Source organism: Centrocercus urophasianus, unplaced genomic scaffold (genome assembly GCF_019232065.1).
Source record: "Centrocercus urophasianus isolate 14NV4802_14NV808 unplaced genomic scaffold, USGS_Curo_1.0 seq_25, whole genome shotgun sequence".
Lineage (NCBI taxonomy): Eukaryota > Metazoa > Chordata > Aves > Galliformes > Phasianidae > Centrocercus > Centrocercus urophasianus.
Genome location: NW_024884811.1, coordinates 14,804,150 through 14,825,801, shown reverse-complemented (window position 1 = coordinate 14,825,801; position 21,652 = coordinate 14,804,150). Strand labels below are relative to the sequence as shown.

Genomic DNA, 21,652 nt, shown 5'->3' with positions numbered 1-21,652 from the left:
AGCGCTAGCGCCTCAAATAGGTAGGCAGGCAATGCACGATGAGTAACCACTGACCGTCTAGGAAACGCTCAGTTTGCATGACTCAACTTGCAGAGGAAATCCACGGAAGACATAGATGTAATTCTCCGGAATAACACTCCGAACAATAACACTGTCTTCTCGTTAGAGATCGTTTGCTTGGTCACATCGTGAGAAAATGAAAAAGCTATCTAGAGCAGCAGGGCGCTGCTCAGCGAGGGGAAGAACAAGGGAGTGAGGAGGAACACCTGGCGGAGCGCAGCTTCAAAGGATCGCGGTGCTGAAGGCGGGCAGCGTCCGGCCTCACCAACCAAACTCTTCTCGGTTCCGAGTTCCGTCGGACGGCCGCACCAACCGGGAAGCCCCAGGAGCCCGGCGCTGGAGGAGCGGGGAGATGTGATAACCCTCCCAGGGAACGAGGCCAAGGGAGCCGGCCACGCTTCCCGGAGCGGGGAGGAAATTCCTGAGGCTCTCCTCACCCGTCCTCCGCGGGCTGCGGGAGGCACCGCCCCGCCCGGGAAAGGAGGGGCTACCCGGGCCACCCAGCGCTCCGCAGCCCTGACCCGCACCGAGCGGGGAGGCCGGCGCGACGCGGCCGCCGGGGGAACGTGCCTCCCCGCTTCCTGAGAGAGCTGCCGGGCTGCAGGTGAGTCGGACCGTTCCCCCCCGCCCCCCGTCTGTCTCCCCGCGCCTTCGCTGAGGAGAGCTGCCGTCATCTCTTGGGAAGCGCTCTGCGGAGCTCTTTTACTCCGCTTTGTGTTCCCCGCGGTGCCCGCTGGCACCCCCTGACTGCCTCCCGCTTTTCCACCCTCCCGCTCACACGGCCCCCAGCGCCGGCCGTGTCCCCTGCCGCCCGCTGTCTGACCGCGGGCAGCGGCTGAGCCGGGCGGGGCTGCGCGCGTCGTCCCGCGGCTCTCCCTCCGTCCCCTGGATGGAGTCTGCCGAGTGCTGCCTCGTGCGGGTCCTGTGTTCCGCGGAGTGCGACGGTTCGGGATGTGTCTTTCATCTCTCGTTTTACCTAAGTGTTTCGTGCCGAGCTAGTTCCCGCAGAACGAAGAGCGCGGTGGGGCTGTTGGTGCTGTGCCACCACGGGGTGCCACTCCTCCCCTCCTGCTCGTAGCGTTTGCGTGTTGATGAGCGCGGGCACCCCGACTTGCTCACTTCGCTGAGTGCTTCACATCTTTTCCACCCCGTTTTTGCACCCCTTACTTGCTCTTTTTTGTTTGTTTGCTTCGATTCCAAACCTCGTGGGATCGAAAAATGCAGTGTTTTCCTGTTTTGGAAAAGCTCTTTAGAAAATCAACATCCAAGAGCTCACTCTTTCTGTTTGAACTAACGAACAACAAACCGGGAGACAAAGCTATCCCTGAATAATCAGTTAATTGCATGTGGATCAGAACTTAATTATGGAAAATCCTTTCTTTCACATGCAGCTTTTATAAATTCCTTTTTGTCCTTTAGACAACAAGGATTTATTACCATCTTTCAATGTCTGTACACAGCTGTAATTTCTGCTGTAAATTAGTGAAGTAGATGGGAATCATCTTTAATATTTCTTGGGAAGACAGAGGTTGTGCACAAGAACTAAAGGCAGTGCTGCTTTTCAATCTATCACTTGTTCTCTCTCTCTTTTTTTTTTTTTTTTTTTTTTTTTTTTTTTTGTAATTCAGAATTGTTACAAATCATGTTTTTATGAGAGTGTGACATAATGCTGAAGAGAACTGTTTAATTTCAAGATGCTTTGGCAGCTGCTTCTTTACCAAAACCTGCTGAGTGTCAGATGGTTTGACACTTCTCCCTTCTTCAAGGGCAAGTAAGTTACCCCAGCTGGATGACAGATTCACACCACTTATTTGTGAGAGAAGATGTAATACTGGAATGCAGGAGTTAGAAGAGCAGTAATGTGCTTCCATCCAAGGTTTTTGTAGAAATCACTGGCTAAGGGCATTCCAGCTCATTTTGGCACTAATTTTGGTAGCTAATTATTGAGCAATGTGTAGTGTTGCCTGGTAAGAAACTGAACTGTGGTTCCTGTCCTTGGTCTTTTTGTTTCTGAAGAAGAGTGAATAAGAATATGTGATGTAAAACATCATCTAAATCCATAGGATTGTTATTACTGTATTTACCTCACTGGTAAGAAGTTATTTTCTACATCTGATTTAGGAAAATTTGTCAGATAATATCTATACTTTGGTGTCCCTGCGTAATACTGTCCTTCAGATGAATACATTTTTCTGCATCATAGAAAAGCATTTTGCCGTTGGATCAATTGAAGATGTGGGTACAGCTGGCAGCTGTTTTAAATAAGCAAAGGGTGCTGAAGAAGAACCGTTTGACAGGTGATTTAAAAATGCAACTTGAGAAAGATCAATACAAGGCAGATCAATTCTGTCATGAACTAATGCTAAATATTCATAGGAGACACTGCAGCAGTATGTTCACCATATAGATCCAGCCTCTGGCTCATGAGTACCATGAGCCTCATGCTGAAGGAAGTTTCAGTTATAGTTTTATGCCTTTAAGAGAGTTTTGACAAAATGTTTATCTTGGCATACTTATCAGATGAATAACAGGAATTTCTTTTTCCTCTGTTCCATGCAATAGCAAAAGCATTGGCCAGAAGAGGACTTATGGTGATAATCTAGATTTTGAGCCAAAGAAGAAGCAGTTTACTTAAGATATTTATTTAGACTATTTGAAAATTACCTGCAGAAAGAGAATTTATCTTTTCCCAAGGTAACGTGTTTCACTTTGATTTGTGTCTCTTGGAGATGCCACACATTCTATGGACCACAGACTCTCCTTACTACATTAAAGCAAAACTTAAAAGCAAAACAAAACAAAAAAACCCCACACAAAAAAATCCAACCCACTAACAGCAATATTATGTGTGTATTTGGGGAATGGGCCTGATTCCACCTTACTTTTTGGCTTGCATCTGTAATTTAAATTGAGTGGTGTATTACCAACTGTCTCTGCTTTTTTTTTCTCCCTCATCTAAATATCTGCTAGATCTGGTGGTTCATAGCTGGAAGCATTCATATGACTGCCTTCACACAGCCCTCACTTTAAGGGTTTGGAGGCAAAGCTATCTGGACCATTAGGCTTAAGGAAAGAAATTGACTCTGATGAGCTGATACCTGGTGAACATTTAGAATGATACTCCTTGGGGGTCGATATCAGAGCCAGTGCTGCTTAACATCTTTATCAACACTCTGTACAACGGAATGAAATACATCCTTAAATGGCATACAGATTGCATTAAATAGATGAAAGCAATTCACACTGTAACAGGCAAGGGTGTGATTTGTTCGGACCTAAGCAACCTGGAAGAAATTAGCTGACAAATCTAATGAATTTAGTAATAGAAAGATAAATGTAAAGTCTTGTTGGATGGAATAGGAGGGAACAGTGCAGCTGGGGAGCTGAGATGTCACAATGCCAAACAGCCAGCAGTGTATTTTTTGGTGAGGATGACTAACTGACCTATGGGGCTGTCTTAGCAAGACCATATCCAGAATGTTGAAGAGAGTACTATTTCCTTTTATTTGGTGCTTGTGAGATCACATCCACATTACTGTGTCGAGTTTTTAGCTCCCATTACGAAGATGGACAGACTGGGCTGAATCCAGAAGGATACTGTGGAGGCTTGGAGGCTGGAGCATATTGAGGAAGTGTATTTGAAATAGAAGCATGTTTAGCCTTGAGGAGAGAAAGTTAGAAGCAGCTCTAACTACTGTCTTGCCTAACTAATGGGTATTTACAGAGAAGAGAAAGCTAAGCCTTTTGCAAAATGATGAGAGGAACCTGATGCAAATTCTAACAAGGAAAATTCAGCTTGAATATACACAGAGGGTTGTTAAGAATGGGGAAAAGTTGTCCAGGGAAGGTGTGGCACGTCTGTCTTTGGAGTTCTTCAAAACTCACTTGAACAAACAGCTCTGTGATAGAGAAAAGCTATTGCAATTTTATTTTATTTTTTAAATCACAGAAGTATTCAGATTGCATGTTTGCTGTCCGTAATCAAAGTCACTGACATGAGACCTTCTTGTTATTAACCTTGAGTTTGTGGACACAAAACTCACAGGCCTTCCATGCTGAGGAATGGTAACAAAACATGATCTCTTAGGCTTTAAAAAATGTTGACTCACTCTCAGATGAACAACTGTGGCACACTGGTGTGGTGCTTCTCAAAGTGCATCACTTCATATCTTTTCAGATTGACAAATAAACAACCAAACCATTCAGCAAAACCGTGATTGTGATATTGCAACTTTTCCTGTGGCGTTTGATATTAAAATAATAGTTATTGGAGGTATTGCTTTGCTCATTTTTGGTGATGAATTTAGTTACCTGAAAACATTCTCTGACTGTCTGACTTCATTTCTGTTGTTCAGTTGCTTTCAGTTTTGTCAAGGATGTTGTGAATCCAATATTGCTATGCATTGCTTTTTTTTGTTTTAATGATATTAATTATGTGTTTTCTGATTCTCTTTTAATCTTTTTAAGTTAGACACATTCTAATTGATTGCATTATAAAAGTAGTTAATTACTGATATTGCAAATAAGAGCTTGACCTTAGTTGGTAGTTATGGCAATACATGATTAATTTGTTAGACATGGTCGGATGTCTCTGTATAAAGATTATTTTGATCAAAATAATGCTCCTACATTAGGGAATGCATTTTTTAATAATGTTTCTTTTATTTGACTGTATTCAAAATTTTCTTCTCTTAGAGAATTTCAGTTTTTCCCATGATAGCTGGTTTAACAGCTGTACTTCATCACAATTCACAGTACTGTATTAAATGAGACTATTAGCATATTATGAAAGCATTTTAACTTTCTGATGGTTCTTTATTATAATGTACTGTACACTGTCCATTAGCAGTGTACAGTAGTTGTATCATGCAGTAGTAAAAATGAGAGAGAACAAATCATTAGAGAACTGATAGTGTGTATCTGCAGAGAGGTAGTTAAATTAGACAGAAATTTCAATATGGTAGCTGAGAGTACCTCTGTAGAGCAGAAAAGATTTTGGACTTGTTTTCCAGAAAAGTGGTAGTTTAAGCAAATAGTCTGTCATGACTGCCACAACACTTTCCTGTTAGTTTTAATGTGTAAATGGTACATGACAAATACGTCACAGAAACACAGAATTGTAGGGGTTGGAAGGGACCACTGGGAAAGGGTGTGCAAGATTTGGCTTTGTCTTCATTTCCTATAATACAAAGTAAGAACAATGTACTGAAGTTTTATGAATTTCTAACATAATCTACTTTGGAAAAGCTTTCTACTTTCTTTTCTTCCACTTGCCATTCCACTGTACAGCAAAGAGCCCTTTATTGTGTTTATTTCAGACAAGATATATCAAATTATTTGACTTAAAAATGTCTAAAGATGGAATAACCATGAAGATGTTGATTGCACTTAGTTCTTGAAACAGACTGTTAGTTGAAAGATGAACTAGACCTACGTTTTCAAAACTATGTTAATTATTTTAACATTGTCCAAACACTTCTGAGGATATTGCTTCCTGGGCAAGAAAGACTGCAGAGGCCTATGGACTAGGAAAGGCAACATTCACCTTTCATGTCTGGGAGACTCCAGCTGAAGCATTTGGGCTCAGGAGGAGAAAGCTATGCAGCTCCAGGAATGCACAGCATAGAAACCAGAAGTCAAAGATAACTCTATCCTATACTATTGTTCCTGTTAACTCTATCCTATGCTATTCTTCCTGTTGTTTGGAGTCCTGTACCCTCTGTGTTTGAGTGCTTTTAACTGTGCCATTGCTGGATGTTTACCTCTTCCTTCTGCATAGGGGAATGTTGAAGTGGTGATGTGTTACGAAGTTTGACTTGTCAGTCCCATGGGACAGTGCTGAAATGTGCGAGTCAGAGTTCTGTCCCTCCACAGTTGGGAGAGTGAAAACTGTAAGCAGACAGCTACGTAAAGCTTGATGTTATTTGAGATGACAATTCTTCTAGATATAGAAGTTGCTAAGACTTTAACACAGGCATTTCAACTCCAGCTGGCTTTATCCCTCTCATACTGCTATCCTCTCTGCTGGCAAAGGATGAAACCATACTTTGTCAAGTCTGTAGGATTTATCATTCAAGCTGTAAGTGGAACAGAATTCACATTGCCTTTTGCACCTCTGTCACCTTTTTCCTTTTTTAGGGTGGATCTCTTGTTATTTGTTCAGGGGGAAAATGAAAAATGCATCAGGCCAGACTCTAGTCTGGTGGGAAAATTATAGAGATTTGTATGTTTTCCTTCTTTAGATTGAATTGAACTTTTATGCGTGATATATTTTCCCCTATACTGTAAAAAGATCCCAAGAACAAAAGGATGTTTCTTTCTCCATTGTCCATTCTCCCTAAATGTCTCCTAAACTGCCTGGGTTGTTGTGTGGCTGGGTTTTCATTTGTTAATTTATTCTTAAATAAATTAATAACAATTATCTGGCATACATTTATCCTAAAAGAAACACACAAATGGAAATGTTGTGTTTCTCAATAGATTGTGTGCAGGAAAAGGGAGATGAATGATGAATCACTTCGTGTTTCTGGCAGTATTGCTCCACTTCAGGACTTGGTGCACTGCATACTCACAGCAAGGTAAATACTTTTTTTTTCATTTGGAAGCTACAACATTCAGAGCTTTGGACTTACTCATTTGTGACATTGATTAAGCAATGTTACACACTCAGTCAAGTTATTCTACTTCATAAAAAAGATGAAGCAAGATTTAAAATTACCTTCTGTAACCCCATCGTGCAAAGTTGCCCTTTGAATCAATCATAGCACTTGCAGTGCTGTGAGGTCAGTCTGTATTTGTAGATCTGCTCCCATTCTCTCATCTTGATCTATACTTCGTCACTTTCAAATAATTTACTTCTCTGAAAACTTTCATGATTTTCTGTGTTTTTACTTTCGTTTGTTTCATTTGTGAAAATGTTGGGACTTACTATGACTGTTTTCTGGTTGTGCCTTCAAATCCCAGGACCAAATTTTTATTATCTTACTCTTCACGAATACACCTTATACAAAGTAAAAAGTGTACATACATATTCTGAGGGAACATAGTTAACTGTAATAAAACTTTCCAGAAGACTGTGTATTTTAAGATAAGGGAATTGCTTGCACTCTCACTGCTGCCAGTAGCACTGGGAATGATGCTATTAAAAGAAAAATGAACAATTTTAATTGGCGTATCTGTGACCACTATTAAGAGGCAGAACATAACTATGCAGTCTTCATTATAGAAGTTTCATTGCACTAGCTGTGGTGAAGGATGAAGAAAGTTTTTTTTTTTTAATTATTATTTTATTATTTACTTATTCAGTATGATTGTACTTGATACTATACTGAAAAAAAAAAGTATGTATTTCAGACTTTTTTCCTACCTCCTCACTTCATCCTTGAAATTCATATTTGCACACTTCTTTCACTCAGGGTGCTAGTTTCTTGATTTGTGAGATTCTATTACCAATATCCTTTGAGTGGCAAACATTTGCAATGCAGACAAGTCCAAACAGTTACTGCATCACAGTAGCCTAGTAACTTGTTTTCACTTGCAGTTGTTCAGGAGTAGCAATCTTTGCTGTTATTGGTAAAGCTGTTCATGTAGCCTGAGTTATCTTTCAAGTAGAACAAGTCTTAAGATGCCCTCATTGTTTAAATTTCCTAGGAGGAGTAGGTTGTAACTGAAATGAATCATTTTCTTACTCTTTCTTTTCACTGTACATCCAGGATGGCAGTGCTTTCTGCATAGATGATGCTTGATCTGTTGTGAGATTTAAGTTTACTCTGTAAAGGATGCTATCTGAAAGGACACAGGAAAGGGCGAAACAAAGAGCAGTCATTCTCTGAATGTTTGCTCACCTACAATCCTGTATTTACATTTGGTCATGTGTGTGCAAATTGTCTGGAAGGTCCAAATCCTTTGAGATTTACTTCTTTATGCAGGGTTTAACTGTCTTCCCCTGTTGATTCAATACTTTACACCTAAAATGCAGGTACAGTAAGGATCCAGAGATTCAGATCAGCCACCAAATTTTGTATCCAAAATGAATCTTCTCGAGGCTTTGCCTTCTGGTACTTCAGTCAGTAGGGTGGTGAAGGTACAGGTAATGTTGATGAAAAAATGAGTAACAAAGATTACATATAGCAGAATAGTAGCATTACTGCCAAATCCCCAGCATAAGAGGGATTTTAACAGCCTTTATCTTGTTTTGGTGTTGAGAGTTTGGAGAATGTGAGAATACATAATTGATCATTGTACCTTCTCTGACAAGCATTAGCTGTTCTGCTTCCACAGTTAATTGTATCATTCTTTGCATTGCTTTGGTTCTTCTGGCTCCCTGCCTGGTCAGTCATTGGCAGTGAATCTAACAGCATTTCTTTTTTTTTCCTGTAAGACCTAGAATTGCTATTCCCTCATCATTTAGTGAAGTGAAACTTTTTTCCCAGGCCCTCAGCTTTGTTTACTCCATTCCAGACATTAGCAAATCATCGCAGTAGTTATAAAACTGACGGCCATTATTATTGTTATTTTTTCTTTACTATTTTCCAATCAAAAGCAACTGTCAAGCAGCAAATCAATGATGGAAAGGCAATGCCACAACTGTTGGAAAAGTAGAAGATTTATTTCTTCACATAAAATATTGTTGTAGTTACCTCACAGAAGCTCTGTCAAATCCTGCTGTCACTTATGTTCATCTTTTTCTAATTTACATATATATATATATTTATGTGTATTGCCTTGAAAGCCCATAAGGGAAGAAGGTACACGTGCATGTATGTTTGTGTACTTCCTTGAAAATTTTTTTAAGTACCACAAGCCTGTTTCTGAAACCAAGAGGTTAGGCAATAAAACCTAGCTTTCTCTCTCATGTTTTCTCTCTTGCCAGAAATGGGTGATTTGTTGTTTATGAATGGTGACAAAACATACATCTAAGAACAACCACTCAGAAGGTGATCTGTGGTTTTCAGCTAATTAGTGCTCCTAGAAAAAAAATCTGCTGCTCAAGGAGATTTTTTTTTTCTTCCTGGCAAATGAGTTTAATCTGACTTTTAAAATGTAATTTATTCTGGGAGTTAAAACCAGACCTACAAAGTCCATTTGCCTTAACTAACTCAGTCTTCGTTAGGTCAAAGAACGAAAATTAGTCTAAATTTTCTGACTTAATTATTAGAAGGCTTTCTGAGTGTTGGAATTTCCTGAGATTCAGTCCCTGTTAATATGTTGTAGTGTCCCACTTCTATAGGCTGTAAGGAAAAGGATAAATATACTGATAAAGTGGCTGGTAAATTGAGAGCATAATAAAATTAAATAGCATGCCAAAGACAATAGTGAGGGGGTTACAGAGGGTTATTGAGTAGTTTTGCGAACCTCGTGAGGCCACATCTCCAGTGCTGTGTCCAGTTTTGGGCCCCTGACTGCAAGAAAGACATTGAGGCCCTGGAGCAGGTTCAAAGAAGGGCAACACAGCTGGTGAGGGGTCTGGAGCACAGGGCTTATGAGGAGCATCTGAAGGAGCTGGGATTGTTCAGTGTGGAGAAGAGGAGGCTCAGGGGAGGGAGACCTTACTGCTCTCCATAACTGCCTGAAGGAGGCTGTAGTGAGCTGGGGGTCGGCCTCTTCTCCCAGGCAACCTCTCCTGTTGCTTCAGATCTTCTTGAACAGTACATTAAACATAATTGATAGACACAAAAGGACACACCCTGACAAATTTGGAGAAAGATGCACAATCAAAAAGGGTTTTGAGAAAGTTCTTAGCAATGGCCTAATTCAATTTTTTCGTAATTACATTAATGGGATTAGAAGTTTCCTTTACAATCTCATAGGTTTTTTTACTGAACTTCTTTGTTATGTTCACTGTTGAGCAGTGGGAGAGCCATTGTTGGAGATGGGAGCAGAGTTTGGTATGTCTTATGACTTGTTTGAAAAAACAGAATGGTTGAGGTTGGAAGGGACCTCTGGAGCTCATCTGCTGCAACCTCTGCTCAAGCAGGAACACCCAGAACAGAATGCCCGGGATCGTGTCCAGATGGATTTTGAAGATCTCCCAGGAGAGTCCACAGTCCCTCTAGGCAATCTGTGCCAGTGTTCCATTATCTGCCCAGTACTGTAATGCTTCCAGGTGTTCACTCTTCCAGTCTGTGCCCTCTCTTTGTTCCACTGCCTTGGCTTATGTCTCCCAGAAAAAGCTAGCGTGGAGATTTTCTGGTCTTTCATAGTATACTCTTCAAAGGACTAAATAATATATAAGCATTGATATTTTTGTGTAATTTTTGTGCTCCTAGAATCCCTTGTGTTTCCAGTAACATATCTTAATGTTCACAAGGATTTGGCTCTTCAACGTCTGCTCGTGGAGTGGGATGTTGGCAAGTCAGCGCACAAGGCTGGGCTGTTAATGTCTTTCGAAATACAAGTCCGTCGAGCAGATGAAGATATTGTGTGGACAGTAAGTGCATTAAAAAAAGAAATAGCTGTAGTAAATACTTGCAATATGAAAGAATCTAAAGGATAATAAAATGTTCAATGCATATGCAGATTGTCTTGCTGTATAGGTTTATGATTTACAGCAGAGTATTTCTAAAGCTGTAATAGGAGTACCTGCACATTTCAGTAGGTGCCAGACTTGGTCTATAGTTATGCCCAGATATCGTGAAAATAAAATTATCATTCAATTGAACAGGTAATTTCTGTCTGTAGAAGAATGTATATATGCCTTATATATCTTTATTGAGGGACTGCAGTAGACAAGCTTAGAAGATCTGATTCTAAAACATTTTGTTTCCCTTCCAAGACACAATTCCCATGGACAACCTCCAAGAAAAATACCATTTCACTTTAGAAGACAGGTTTTTTGGTAATGTAATAGCTAAGCATTACTGGAGACAAATTACGCATGAGCTGTGTATTGCTGCAACTCCTTTCATCTTATGAACCAAACAGTATTGCCTCAGCATGACTGAGACCTTTTAAGCCCAATATTTGGTCTTGTCAGCAATTACCATGTATCCAGCTTGTCCGTTTGAGAAGAAGGTGGTGGAATCCCCTTTGCCAAGTCCCTATTCTGCTAATTTTCTTTAGCATGTGAAACAGCAGGATTTTCTGAAGAGGCTCATGTATTATCACCCAAATTATTACTGTTTAGGTCTGCTTCTGACTTCTTCTGAGTCCTTGACTTTAGCGTGAGAACTTTGGTCTTCCAAGAAATTGCCTTTCCTTTGGATCTGATAAAATCTTTTGGGAATTTAACACATGTCTTTGGGATAGCTTTTTATGAGTCATCTGCTGATTGAAATATAGAGGGATATTAAGTACACATGTTAAGATTTAATAAAACTGGAAAAGTGTTCTAACTTGTTTAAAGTTGCTATTTGTGAGAAAGGATGTATAGCAGAAAAAGGCTTACTCCAGATCAGCCAGTTAGTTGGTAGTATTTTTTCTCTTAGGTTTGAAGAAGCACATCGCTCAATGTAGTCTAGAAGATTTTGACAACTTTGATACATGAGGTAGAATCTCATGAGTAGATATAACTTTCAAGTCAGAAACTGGGGCTTTGTTACTCCAAATTATTGTGGTTATTTCTGGGGGGAGGGGAGGAACGTTGGGGGTGTGGAGTTTGGACTGTTCTTCCAACAAATTATTAACTTACTGGAAGAAAGAAAGAATTTTTTTGAATCCAAGGACCGAGTTTATAGTGTTACTCATAATAAATATGAAGTGGAAAATAAACAGGGTATTTTGGATGTCAGTGTCACGCAGGAATGTATTTGCTTATGGTTTTTTTCTGAAGACTTTTCTAATAAAATACTCTGCTTTGGTGTAAGCAGACTCACATGCACAGTCCATGCAACTTTCAAAGCAGTGGCTGCAGTAGTAAGTGCTGTAACAGAAAATAAATTTTAAAATATATACAATATTCTTCTCCAAGAGGTGCTATTATGAAGCTGCAGGTGTTGCAGATAGAAAGAAGTAATAGAGAACAGTTCTCTAGTTGCTAGGGTGAGCCAGGGCTCTGAATCAGTTCATTGAATACAGATCTATATGCTGAGGGTGTGATGTGATTACTCTAAGGAGAACTAAAATACATGTTGTGTTCCAAAATGTATTTATAATTACGAGCACTAATACAACCCTTGAGACCACCTTTCACTGGCAAAAATGTATTTTTCAAATATGAAGGCTAGTCCAAAAGTAATGCCTCCTGTTTTGTGATGTTGGCCCCCCACGTCTGAGGAGGTGGTATGGCTGTAGAGGTTCAACATTCCCACCAATATCCCACTACATTTTGTGGGTATACAACACAAATGGCAACAGAGAGGCAGTCTGAAAGATGGGTACCTGGCATGGAGGTGCATATAAAGAAAAGGTGTGTCACTGGAAAAAAAAAAATGCAGAAAAAAATGAGGTTCCTTGACATTCATTGATGCATTTGGAACATTTACAGAGTGAATGGTAGCACTGAGTTTGTCAGTGGTACTTTTCAGCTGTGGAAACAGTGGGACACGAAAGATAAGCCATGTTCTGAACGGCCATGCATAGCTGTCAAACCACAAAATGGAGAGTATCTTGATCAGCTCATCTATGTGAATCAAAGGGTTACAGCCAGGGAACTTATATATATGTATCCATATACATGTATGTATATGTGCAAATTTGTCAAGGCCTGCTGAATCAGTGCAAAACTGGAGGTGACAGTTTCCATCATTACTGGTGACAAGAGGTGGTGCCACAACATGAGCCCATAGGGCGGCAACATAGGAATTCTCCATTGAAGAAAAAATTCAAGATGTAAAAATTTAGCAAGTAAAGTGATGTGCACTGTCTTCTGAGTTAAGAATGGGTTGATCCATCTGGATTTCCTGGAGCTTGGACAAATCATCACCCCTGACAACTATGCTCTGGTGCTGCCTGAGACAAGGGATCAAAGTACCAAAGTCAGACCAGAGAAGAAGACAACCTTTCTCTTGCAACATGATAACACCAGGCCCTGTGCCATTTTGAAGACTATAGAACATTGCTAATCTTGTCTGGACTGTCCTACCACAACCACAGTGCAGATTTGACTTCCATCTGCTCAGAATGATGAAAAATGTACTGTATGGACAACATTTTCCTAGCAAAGACATGGTCGTAGCAACTCTGAAGCATCTCTGCTAGTGCAGATTTCTACAAGTGTGGCATGAAAAATCTTGTTCATATAGCTAATGATGGTGACTGTGTTGAAAAATACATTCTGTAGCAGAGAACTTGCCTTATCAAATAGTGTTATTGTGTTCTTGACATCAGTTGTAGTTTCCATGGAAATAAACAGCACGCTTACTTTCAGAGAGACCTACCTACATGACAGTGGCCTGCTTAGTTTGAGTTGCAGTGCTGTGTATTAGTCTAGCCCATTCAGCTTCCAGGTGGTCCGTAGTATGTGTATGGTATGAAAAATTTCCATACAATACTTTGTCTTAGAACACAGTAAGACATTTTATATTTGTTGTTGTGAGCTTGAATTTATGCATTTCAATATAATAATGTTTGACAAGTTACAGAGCATTTTGCTCTGTTTTAGAACTTCACATTATACCTTGGGTCATTCTTCTGTTATTATGGAGCTCTTATTACTTTTATATGTGTTCTTTCACACGCACAAGAAATGTGCAGTATATGCACAACAGTCAAACATTTTGGAGAAATTTGTGGGTGTTTTCCTACTCTGCCTGATGTACTGTTCTCTGACGCTGTTTGTCAGAACCATAACAAGACAATACATGCATAATTCCCTACTGGCCAGTGCAATTGTCTGCTGTAGTTCAGAGCCAAAGATATGTAACACAGAGAGTAAGACAAGGTACATAGCAGACATCAGTGTGTCTGCAGACTGATGTGTAAGCAGGCACAAATAACTCACTGAAAGTCCCTGAGGATTAACCTGTTTCTCATGGAACATGTCCTGAGTCATAACTCTGTTGTTAAAACCAAGCAGTCTTGCCGGTGTCTCCGCCTCTCTGCCATTGCTAGTGCAGGTTTGTAAGCCATTAATTAACATGAGCAGCAGGTAGGATTTCAGAGACTCATCTTTCAGAAGTAGTTGAAACTGCTCTCTGCTTGCTCATACTTCTTAAGTGTCTAAATATTGCTGTGTTTTCAGTAATTTGCCTTACCAACCTTTATTTGCAGGCGTTTTTTAATACCACACTCGATAAATCAGGAAAGCCTTTTCATTGGATGTGGGATTCAGACCTACCTTTGGAGTGTATGTCACATTCAGTGAGAATCAGGAGCAAAGCGGAAGCATCAAACAGCTGGAGTCAGTGGAGTCTGTGGGAGACTGTCCAGGGTGAGCAAAACAAGCCTTTGCAATATTGGCTTTATTTTTCCAGTACAAAGCTAGATTTTAATTTTCTGGTGGTTTTAATGGTAAAGTCCAACTCAGGGGAAACAACATCAAATTAAGAAAAACCATTCAACCTCTTTTTATCTCTGAGCACTAACCAACTCTTTTTTTGCAGCCCTTCTTCTAATTTGCAGACTACCTTCATAAGTTAATGGACAAAAAGTTTTAGGACTTTTCTTGCTCATACATTAAAGCAGTGTGATATGTTGGGTAGTATGGCAGTTTGAATTTGAGTAGAATTTGGCCTTCTTTCTTGATAAAATATCTTGCCCTAGTCACGACCTAATTTTCAGAGTAGGCTTTCACCAGGTCAGACATAGCACTGGCACCGTCTGAGGGAGAGGAAAGGAAGCATGTAGTTGTGGTTGCTTCTTCATCTGATGCATCAACACATGTTTTGTCTTGGGATCATAGCTTTGATTAGTTTCAAAGACATGGAGAGTGAGGAGTAAGTCAGCTCCCTATGTCACTTGGAAATGGGCTAATAATACAAACAAATGATATCAGAAAAAAAGAAGAAGGTTTTAATTTTGGATCATCGTATGTCTTATTAAAGCAATTTGATTTCCAGAGAATTTGGTTTAAACAAAATGTATGGCTATTTTAGGAAAAAGATGATTTGTGGGTTTGTAAATAAATACTATTCTTGCTTGGATCAACAAGGGTTTTTAATTATGAGAGAAGATCCTGGTAGTAAATCAATATGCTTAGATTGTATGCAAATTGCTGATCTCCTTCACTTTATATAACGAAAGATAAGATGAAAGAGTTTCTATTTTATTCTCAGGAGTGAGATTTTTGTGATTTTATGTATATAATTGAAATCAGGTAGGAATCATGAAGGCTTTTCATAAGCTGATCCTGCACTACAGATCTTATTTGGAATGTCCTGATTTTTAACCAGAGAGAAAATTTTATCCCCAGCCTGTGCAAAAGCCTGTGAGGTAGCTTAAATCCCACAGATTTTTGCCCCCATCAGGGAGTCCAACATTGAAAGCCATAGATATTCCATATCCCCTTACCAATCTGATTCATTCATTGTTGGCTTGTCTTAGTCAAACCTGTGAAAGATTCAGAGTATGTCGCTTTCTCAGTCAAAATCAAAAAGAGTGGGCATTTTGGTGATAAACATCAATCTGTTCATAGGTCCAGGAGGCAGAATTCATCTGTAAAGGCAATTCTTGAATGCGCTCTGCTTGTTTTCACCCATGTGAAAGGCAGCAAGATGGATTTAGGCCTCTTAGGTTGTCTGTTGTGCTATATTATATGTGGATGGATTTATCAGAATATACATGTGATTACATGTCTAACTGATCTCTGATGGGGAAGAATATTAAATAATTGATCATGAATGATAGTATGTTAGCAAATTTTCATGTAAATGCTCTGTTATGTGAGGCTCCTGCCGTAAGAAAATTTTGAAATGGGTTATTATGCATTAATTTACAGGTCTGGATACTTCAAACATCAGTGAACCAAAAATCTTTCCGGATGAAAAAATTATAGAGGAAGGCTTTGACATCAGTCTTTGTTGCCTTGGAAGGAAAGGTCAAATCATAAAGGAATTTTTTTTAAATTCACCTATTCCTTATTTCAATCGTACAAATAGTCAAGTTGGACTTCTCATTGCAAAGAATGTGACATTTTTGGGAGTGCCTCACGTCCTTTGTAGAGAGTCTTGCCATGAAGACAATTGCTTTGCGCATGCAGTTTTCTTTGTTGGTAGTAAGTGAAGGCTTTGTTACAATTATGTTTCCCTGTTCCTATTAGGTCAATAATGGCTGCGAGGGATGTGGGGAGAGAAAAAGATATCTTGTAACTTGTCATTGTCCTCTTAGGTCTAGCCAAATTCAGGTTAAATTCTGACTTAAAGTCTGTATGCATGCATGTGGAAAACATTACTAAATGGAAAGCTTTGTTTTAAACATGTTTATATTGATCTCGTTAATGATATCAATATAGCTGGTATGGTATGTGGCATTAAGTTTTGCATGGAAAAAAACAACAACACAATACAGGTTAAATTAATTAATGTATTAATATAACAAAAAGTAATAAAGAAAAGCATCCTAAAGAAGCATTTGGATTGCAATTAATTTATGGTGCAGTCCTGGTATCTCTGCAGAGTGATAACCTAATAAGTGTAATTGAAATAATGACATCTGTAGTTAAGCAGGCTTTGTATGCATCCATCATTTCTAGTATGCTAATACATTGAGTTTATTGATTTTTTTTCTTTTTTGCATTAACTGCCATACTGTTGCTTTTTATGGTTATTGCCTCTGACAAGGACCACCTGATGCACCTCATGATTTTTCCTGCCAAACTCAGAACATGAGAGAAATAACATGTACCTGGGACCAAGGACGAGACACCTACCTTTATGGAAGTCACTCATCAAAATACAAGTTGTCTGAACAGTAAGTCCCCTCATTGTTACAATAACTCTAGCCTGTGATGTACAAAACACATTATTTCTGACCATCAAAATCCATAGAAGTATTTGTATAGTTGTTGGAGTTAGCTGCTTGCCTCTTTATAACTCACTTATCAGCTTATTTAAGCTATGACCTGTAACAAAGTTGGTGTTTCATTAGACCAGCTTCAGCTTGATAAAGCCTGCTATAACAATTATTTGGTATCAATTTGTATGGACATTTGTAAGTACCTGTAAAGATACCAGCAGACAGGATATTTATAACTTACAAATAAAATCTAATTTGTTGGATGATGCACACAACAGATAAGTAGGATTTAAGAGTGAATATCATTTTGTTCACAATCTGTGTTGACAGTAAAGCCTATCAAAATTGCTGTTTCCTAGCTAGGCACCAGTTAGCCTCATTAGATTTATTAGTTTTTTTCTCTAAAATTTTTGTAACTTTCCATTTCCTTCTTGAATTCTCAAGCTATCTCAACAATCCTACATCTGTCTATAATTTTAGTTTCTTTTTTTTCCCTCTTCTATTTTTAATCTCTCTGTAGACTTTCTCACAGTTTTTTCTTACCAGTCTGGGTCAAGGTCTTTGGCAAATCAGACCTAGGCCCTGGTTTCTTGCTATGGAGGCATTTAAGCTCACAGGAGAGGAAGGGAGGTGAGACCTTAGGGCAAGGACAACAAAGAAAAAGGCTTGAAGAGAACTCTTAAATAATTTGCATCAAAAGATTCCAGAAGGCAGTCATCATAGCACCTTCAGGATCTCTGCATCATTCACTTCCATTCAGATATAATGATGTTTCAAAAATAGAAGGTTAGCAGATGCGCTGAGACTGCTGTTTCATTTGAAAATATAACTGTAGACATGGGAATGCTTTATCATTGATAAACTCTGTTCCTTGTTTAAAAATCTGCAAACCCATGATGAAGTACCTAAAGCAATTTAGCTTTTCTGGCAACTAAGGATGAACTAAGTCTTCTTCAAAGAAAACTTTCATCTAATTACAAGAATAGTATATTCATGCTAGTTTGGACTAAGAAGAGAACTAGGTAGCTTCTCAAAGACCAGTGCAGCCTTGTTTTCTGTGATGCTGTATTTTAGTTTAGGCACCGGTGATTTCCACACCTATCTTGGTTCTATATCAAAAAAGTTTCTTTTCTTCTTCTTCCTTTTATTTTTTTTCTTCCTGTATAGGTTTTCCAAATCTTCTGTTCCATGCACGGTAAATTGTTCTGAGAGGTGCTCATGTTCTTGGGATATAGGGAAGCAGAGGGTCTATAATATCACGCTGACTGTTGAAAACCCACTGGGAAAGGGAACTGCCACGGATGTTTTTGATGTAGCTCACAGAAGTAAGTCCTTTTCTATTTCTTTGATGAAAACTTTTTGTGGAAGGCCTTGTTTTCTTGGTCTTAATACTTGGATGCCAGCTTAAAGCAGAAGTCACTGGTTTTGTCTTCTCAGGTTTTGTTAGTTTTCTGTGCTATAGTTAGCTTCTTTCTCTTCGGTTTCAGCTTTGCAAAGTTCTGTAAATAGTAGTGGCTGTGGTCCTATGTTCTGTATTATTTTGTGTGCCCCTGATCCCTTAACTTCCTAACTAGTCATCAATGGCTCTATGTCCAGGTGGAGGCCGGTAACGAGCGGCATCCCCCAGGGGTCTGTCTTGGGACCGGTGCTCTTTAACATCTTTATCAATGACATCGATGATGGAATCGAGTGCACCCTCATCAAGTTTGCTGATGACACCAAGCTGAGTGGTGCGTTCGACACGGTGGAAGGAAGGGATGCCATTCAGAGGGACCTTGAGAGGCTGGAAAGGTGGGCCTGGGTGAACCTGATGAGGTTCAACACAGCAAAGCGCAAAGTTTTGCACTTGGGCCAGAGGAATCCCAGGCATCCATACAGACTGGAAGGAGCAGACCTTGAAAGCAGCCCTGCAGAGAAGGACCTGCGGGTCCTGATGGATGAAAAACTTAATATGAGCCAGCAGTGTGCTCTTGCGGCTCAGAGGGCAAATGGTATCCTGGGCTCCATCAGAAGAGGGGTGGCCAGCAGGGACAGGGAGGTGATTGTCCCCCTCTTCTCTGCTCTTGTGAGGCCTCATCTGGAATGCTGCGTCCAAGTGTGGACCCCGCAATACAAAAAAGACAGGGAGCTGTTGGAGAGGGTCCAGAGGAGGGCCACAAAGATGATCAGGGGACTGGAGCACCTCCCCTATGAAGACAGGCTAAGGGAGCTGGGCTTGTTCAGCCTGCAGGAAAGAAGGCTGTGGGGTGACCTCATTGCAGCCTTTCAGTACCAAAAGGGAGCCTACAGAGGGGAGGGGAATCAATTCTTTGAAAGGGTTGATATGTGTAGGACGAGGGGAAATGGTTTTAAGTTGAGGGAGGGGAGATTAAGTTGGATGTCAGGGGGAAATTCTTTACCCAGAGAGTCGTGAGGCACTGGAACAGGCTGCCCAGAGAGGTTGTGGATGCCCCACATCCTTGGAGGTGTTCAAGGCCAGGTTGGATGTGGCCCTGGGCAACCTGGTTTAGCATTAAACGTGGAGGTTGGTGGCCCTTCTTGTGGCAGGGGGTTGGAGATTCATGATCCTTGAGGTCCCTTCCAACTCTGGCCATTCTGTGATTCTGTGAACTACTTCTACCTTAAAACACTTGTCTATTTACTGTGTTTCCAGCAGTCTTTCCAGTTCTTCTTAATTGTCTTTGTGTCCTTTAACCCCATCACATCCTCCTCAGTGTTGCCATGCTCCTTCAGTTTTCTTGCCTGTGTAAAGGAGCAGGAAGCAACCTGTGATTTATCTGCTTAAGAAGTGGAAAGGCTGATGGACCAGGAGTTTGCTGATGTAGTTTTGGCATTCTGGCAGCACTTCCTTCCTTACAGGCTCTCATTTCAGGTTTATTAGACACATTATTTTCTTATGACTCATAGGAACATGTTAAAAGTCCTTCTCTGTAAAGTTTATTTCATAGAAGCAAGTTGATTATTTGAGTTTTTTGAGGGAAGAAGAAATGGAGCAGGAAGAAAGAAAAAACTGGGAGGTTGTAGTATGACATTGCATTGTGATAAAGTTAGTTTTCATGGGAAATTAGTCTTGAATATTTAACACTGAATGTGCTCCATACATTCAAGTTTTTACTACAGTTTTCTTTTGCCAGTCTTAGTGATTGTTACAAGCTACAGAAATGGTATATAATACTTATGATGAGTCAGTCTTTTAAGTAGTGATGGCAATAAAGTTCTTAATGTTTTCTCCGATCCTGGAAATAATTACAGTAGAACATTCGTAAATAAAGGAAAACTGAAGTCCATAATTTCCAATTCTGCTTGTGGGCACTGTGTATAAAGCACAAATTCCTTGGAGTCTGGAAGTCCCCAGATTTTAATTTATGCTCTATCAAGTTTTAGTACAATGATGAAAGCTGGACACATATCACTCATTTGCATTGCCAAGTCTCATTCCTTGGAACTGAGATGATAATAGCAGAGTTAGAAATCTGCTTCTCTTGCTGAGTATTATTTACTTAGCAGTAAAAGATCTCAAAAATCTTTCACAAGTAACACTGGTAATGTTTACCATGAGGGTAACTGCTAGTAGCATTTAAAATGAGAATTGTGAAAGATTGTGGTACAGGTTTCTGGAGTATAGGAACTTGTTGAGTGTTATTCACTATTCTGCTTCAGAAGATTCCACCAGTCCCTATGTTACAGCATTTAAGTGCATGATATTCTAAAATATCTCCAAATCAGGAAAAGTTTTTTCTTGCCATTGTTTGTTTGCTTGTTTGTTTGCTACTTGTATAACATTTATACCATCATAGAATGATTTGGAAGGGATCTCTTCCTTTGAAGAAATCTAGTCCAATCCCCCTTCTTCAAGGAGGATAAACAGGACTATGAACATTACGTTTTCATTGTGAAATTAACTTTTAACTTATGTCTACTTCTCGTAGAGCAGCAGAAAACGATTACACTGTGTTTAATATTTCTTTAATTGCTCAACTAAAATACCTTAAAATACATTTGTGTATATTTTATGTTTTACAAGAGTTAACTCAGGTTCTCTATTTGTTTGTAGTTTATCCCCTACCACCTTTCCAGCAGTGGGAAGAATACACAGATGCAGAAATTGAGTTACACTGGGAACAAAAGGAAAAGGAAATTGAACTCTTTTGTCAAGCTGAAGTGTGTCAACCTGATGGGAAAGCAAAACTAGTATGAAATCTGAATTTATTCTAATGCAAAAATTATTCTTTAGCAATCTTAATTTAATCTGAGTCTTGTGAGCATGCTGATTTGTATGTTTTTCTGATTTTATTTGCTATTAGGTTCCATGCTTATTATGTGGTGCACATGGCTGGCCATTGCTAATGTCAATTCATACTTCCAACACTGCTTGTAATGCTGACTGAAATGTATGGTGTGACTGGTCTATATACTCTGTCCTCTGCCAAATGGTCTGCTGAAGTAAATGAAAATACTTACAGGCCTTATAATTGCTGTTATTATAGCTACTGCTAATCTTCATTTGTTTGCCATACTTTTATAACTCATATCATCTTAGAAGCAAATGGCATGGAAGTGTATTGAAGGATCACACTTTTTTGATATTAGTCCAGAATTCTCCTGTACACCCCTGGCTGTTCTTAATGGTAGTGTGCATGGTTTCCAGTGAGGAAATCCCAGGACAGTTTTTCTTTCCATCCTCTTAAACCTCCTTGAAATTGTTTAGGTAGAGTCATCATGTTCCAGTTCTTTCACAAACACTGAAGTTGATTTACACTTT

At 39.6% G+C, this 21,652-nt stretch overlaps 1 protein-coding gene across 6 annotated transcripts in view; it reads left to right on the top strand.

Annotated features, from left to right (window-relative positions):
• Positions 1-575: 575 nt before the first annotated feature.
• Positions 576-21,652, top strand: part of OSMR (oncostatin M receptor) — a 32,948-nt gene continuing 11,871 nt past the window's right edge. For 2 of the 6 annotated variants that reach the window (XM_042825553.1, XM_042825548.1), the window contains exons 1-10: positions 587-664; positions 1,689-1,831; positions 2,623-2,754; positions 6,541-6,638; positions 10,329-10,489; positions 14,209-14,368; positions 15,875-16,150; positions 16,716-16,845; positions 18,058-18,215; positions 20,945-21,081. In XM_042825553.1, the coding sequence (XP_042681487.1) occupies positions 6,566-6,638; positions 10,329-10,489; positions 14,209-14,368; positions 15,875-16,150; positions 16,716-16,845; positions 18,058-18,215; positions 20,945-21,081 (1,095 nt within the window). In that variant the 5' untranslated portion in view covers positions 587-664; positions 1,689-1,831; positions 2,623-2,754; positions 6,541-6,565. Of the gene's footprint in view, positions 665-1,688; positions 1,832-2,622; positions 2,755-6,540; positions 6,639-10,328; positions 10,490-14,208; positions 14,369-15,874; positions 16,151-16,715; positions 16,846-18,057; positions 18,216-20,944; positions 21,082-21,652 lie in introns of those variants that run through there. The other 4 variants (XM_042825552.1, XM_042825550.1, XM_042825549.1 and 1 more) reach the window with 4 other exon arrangements.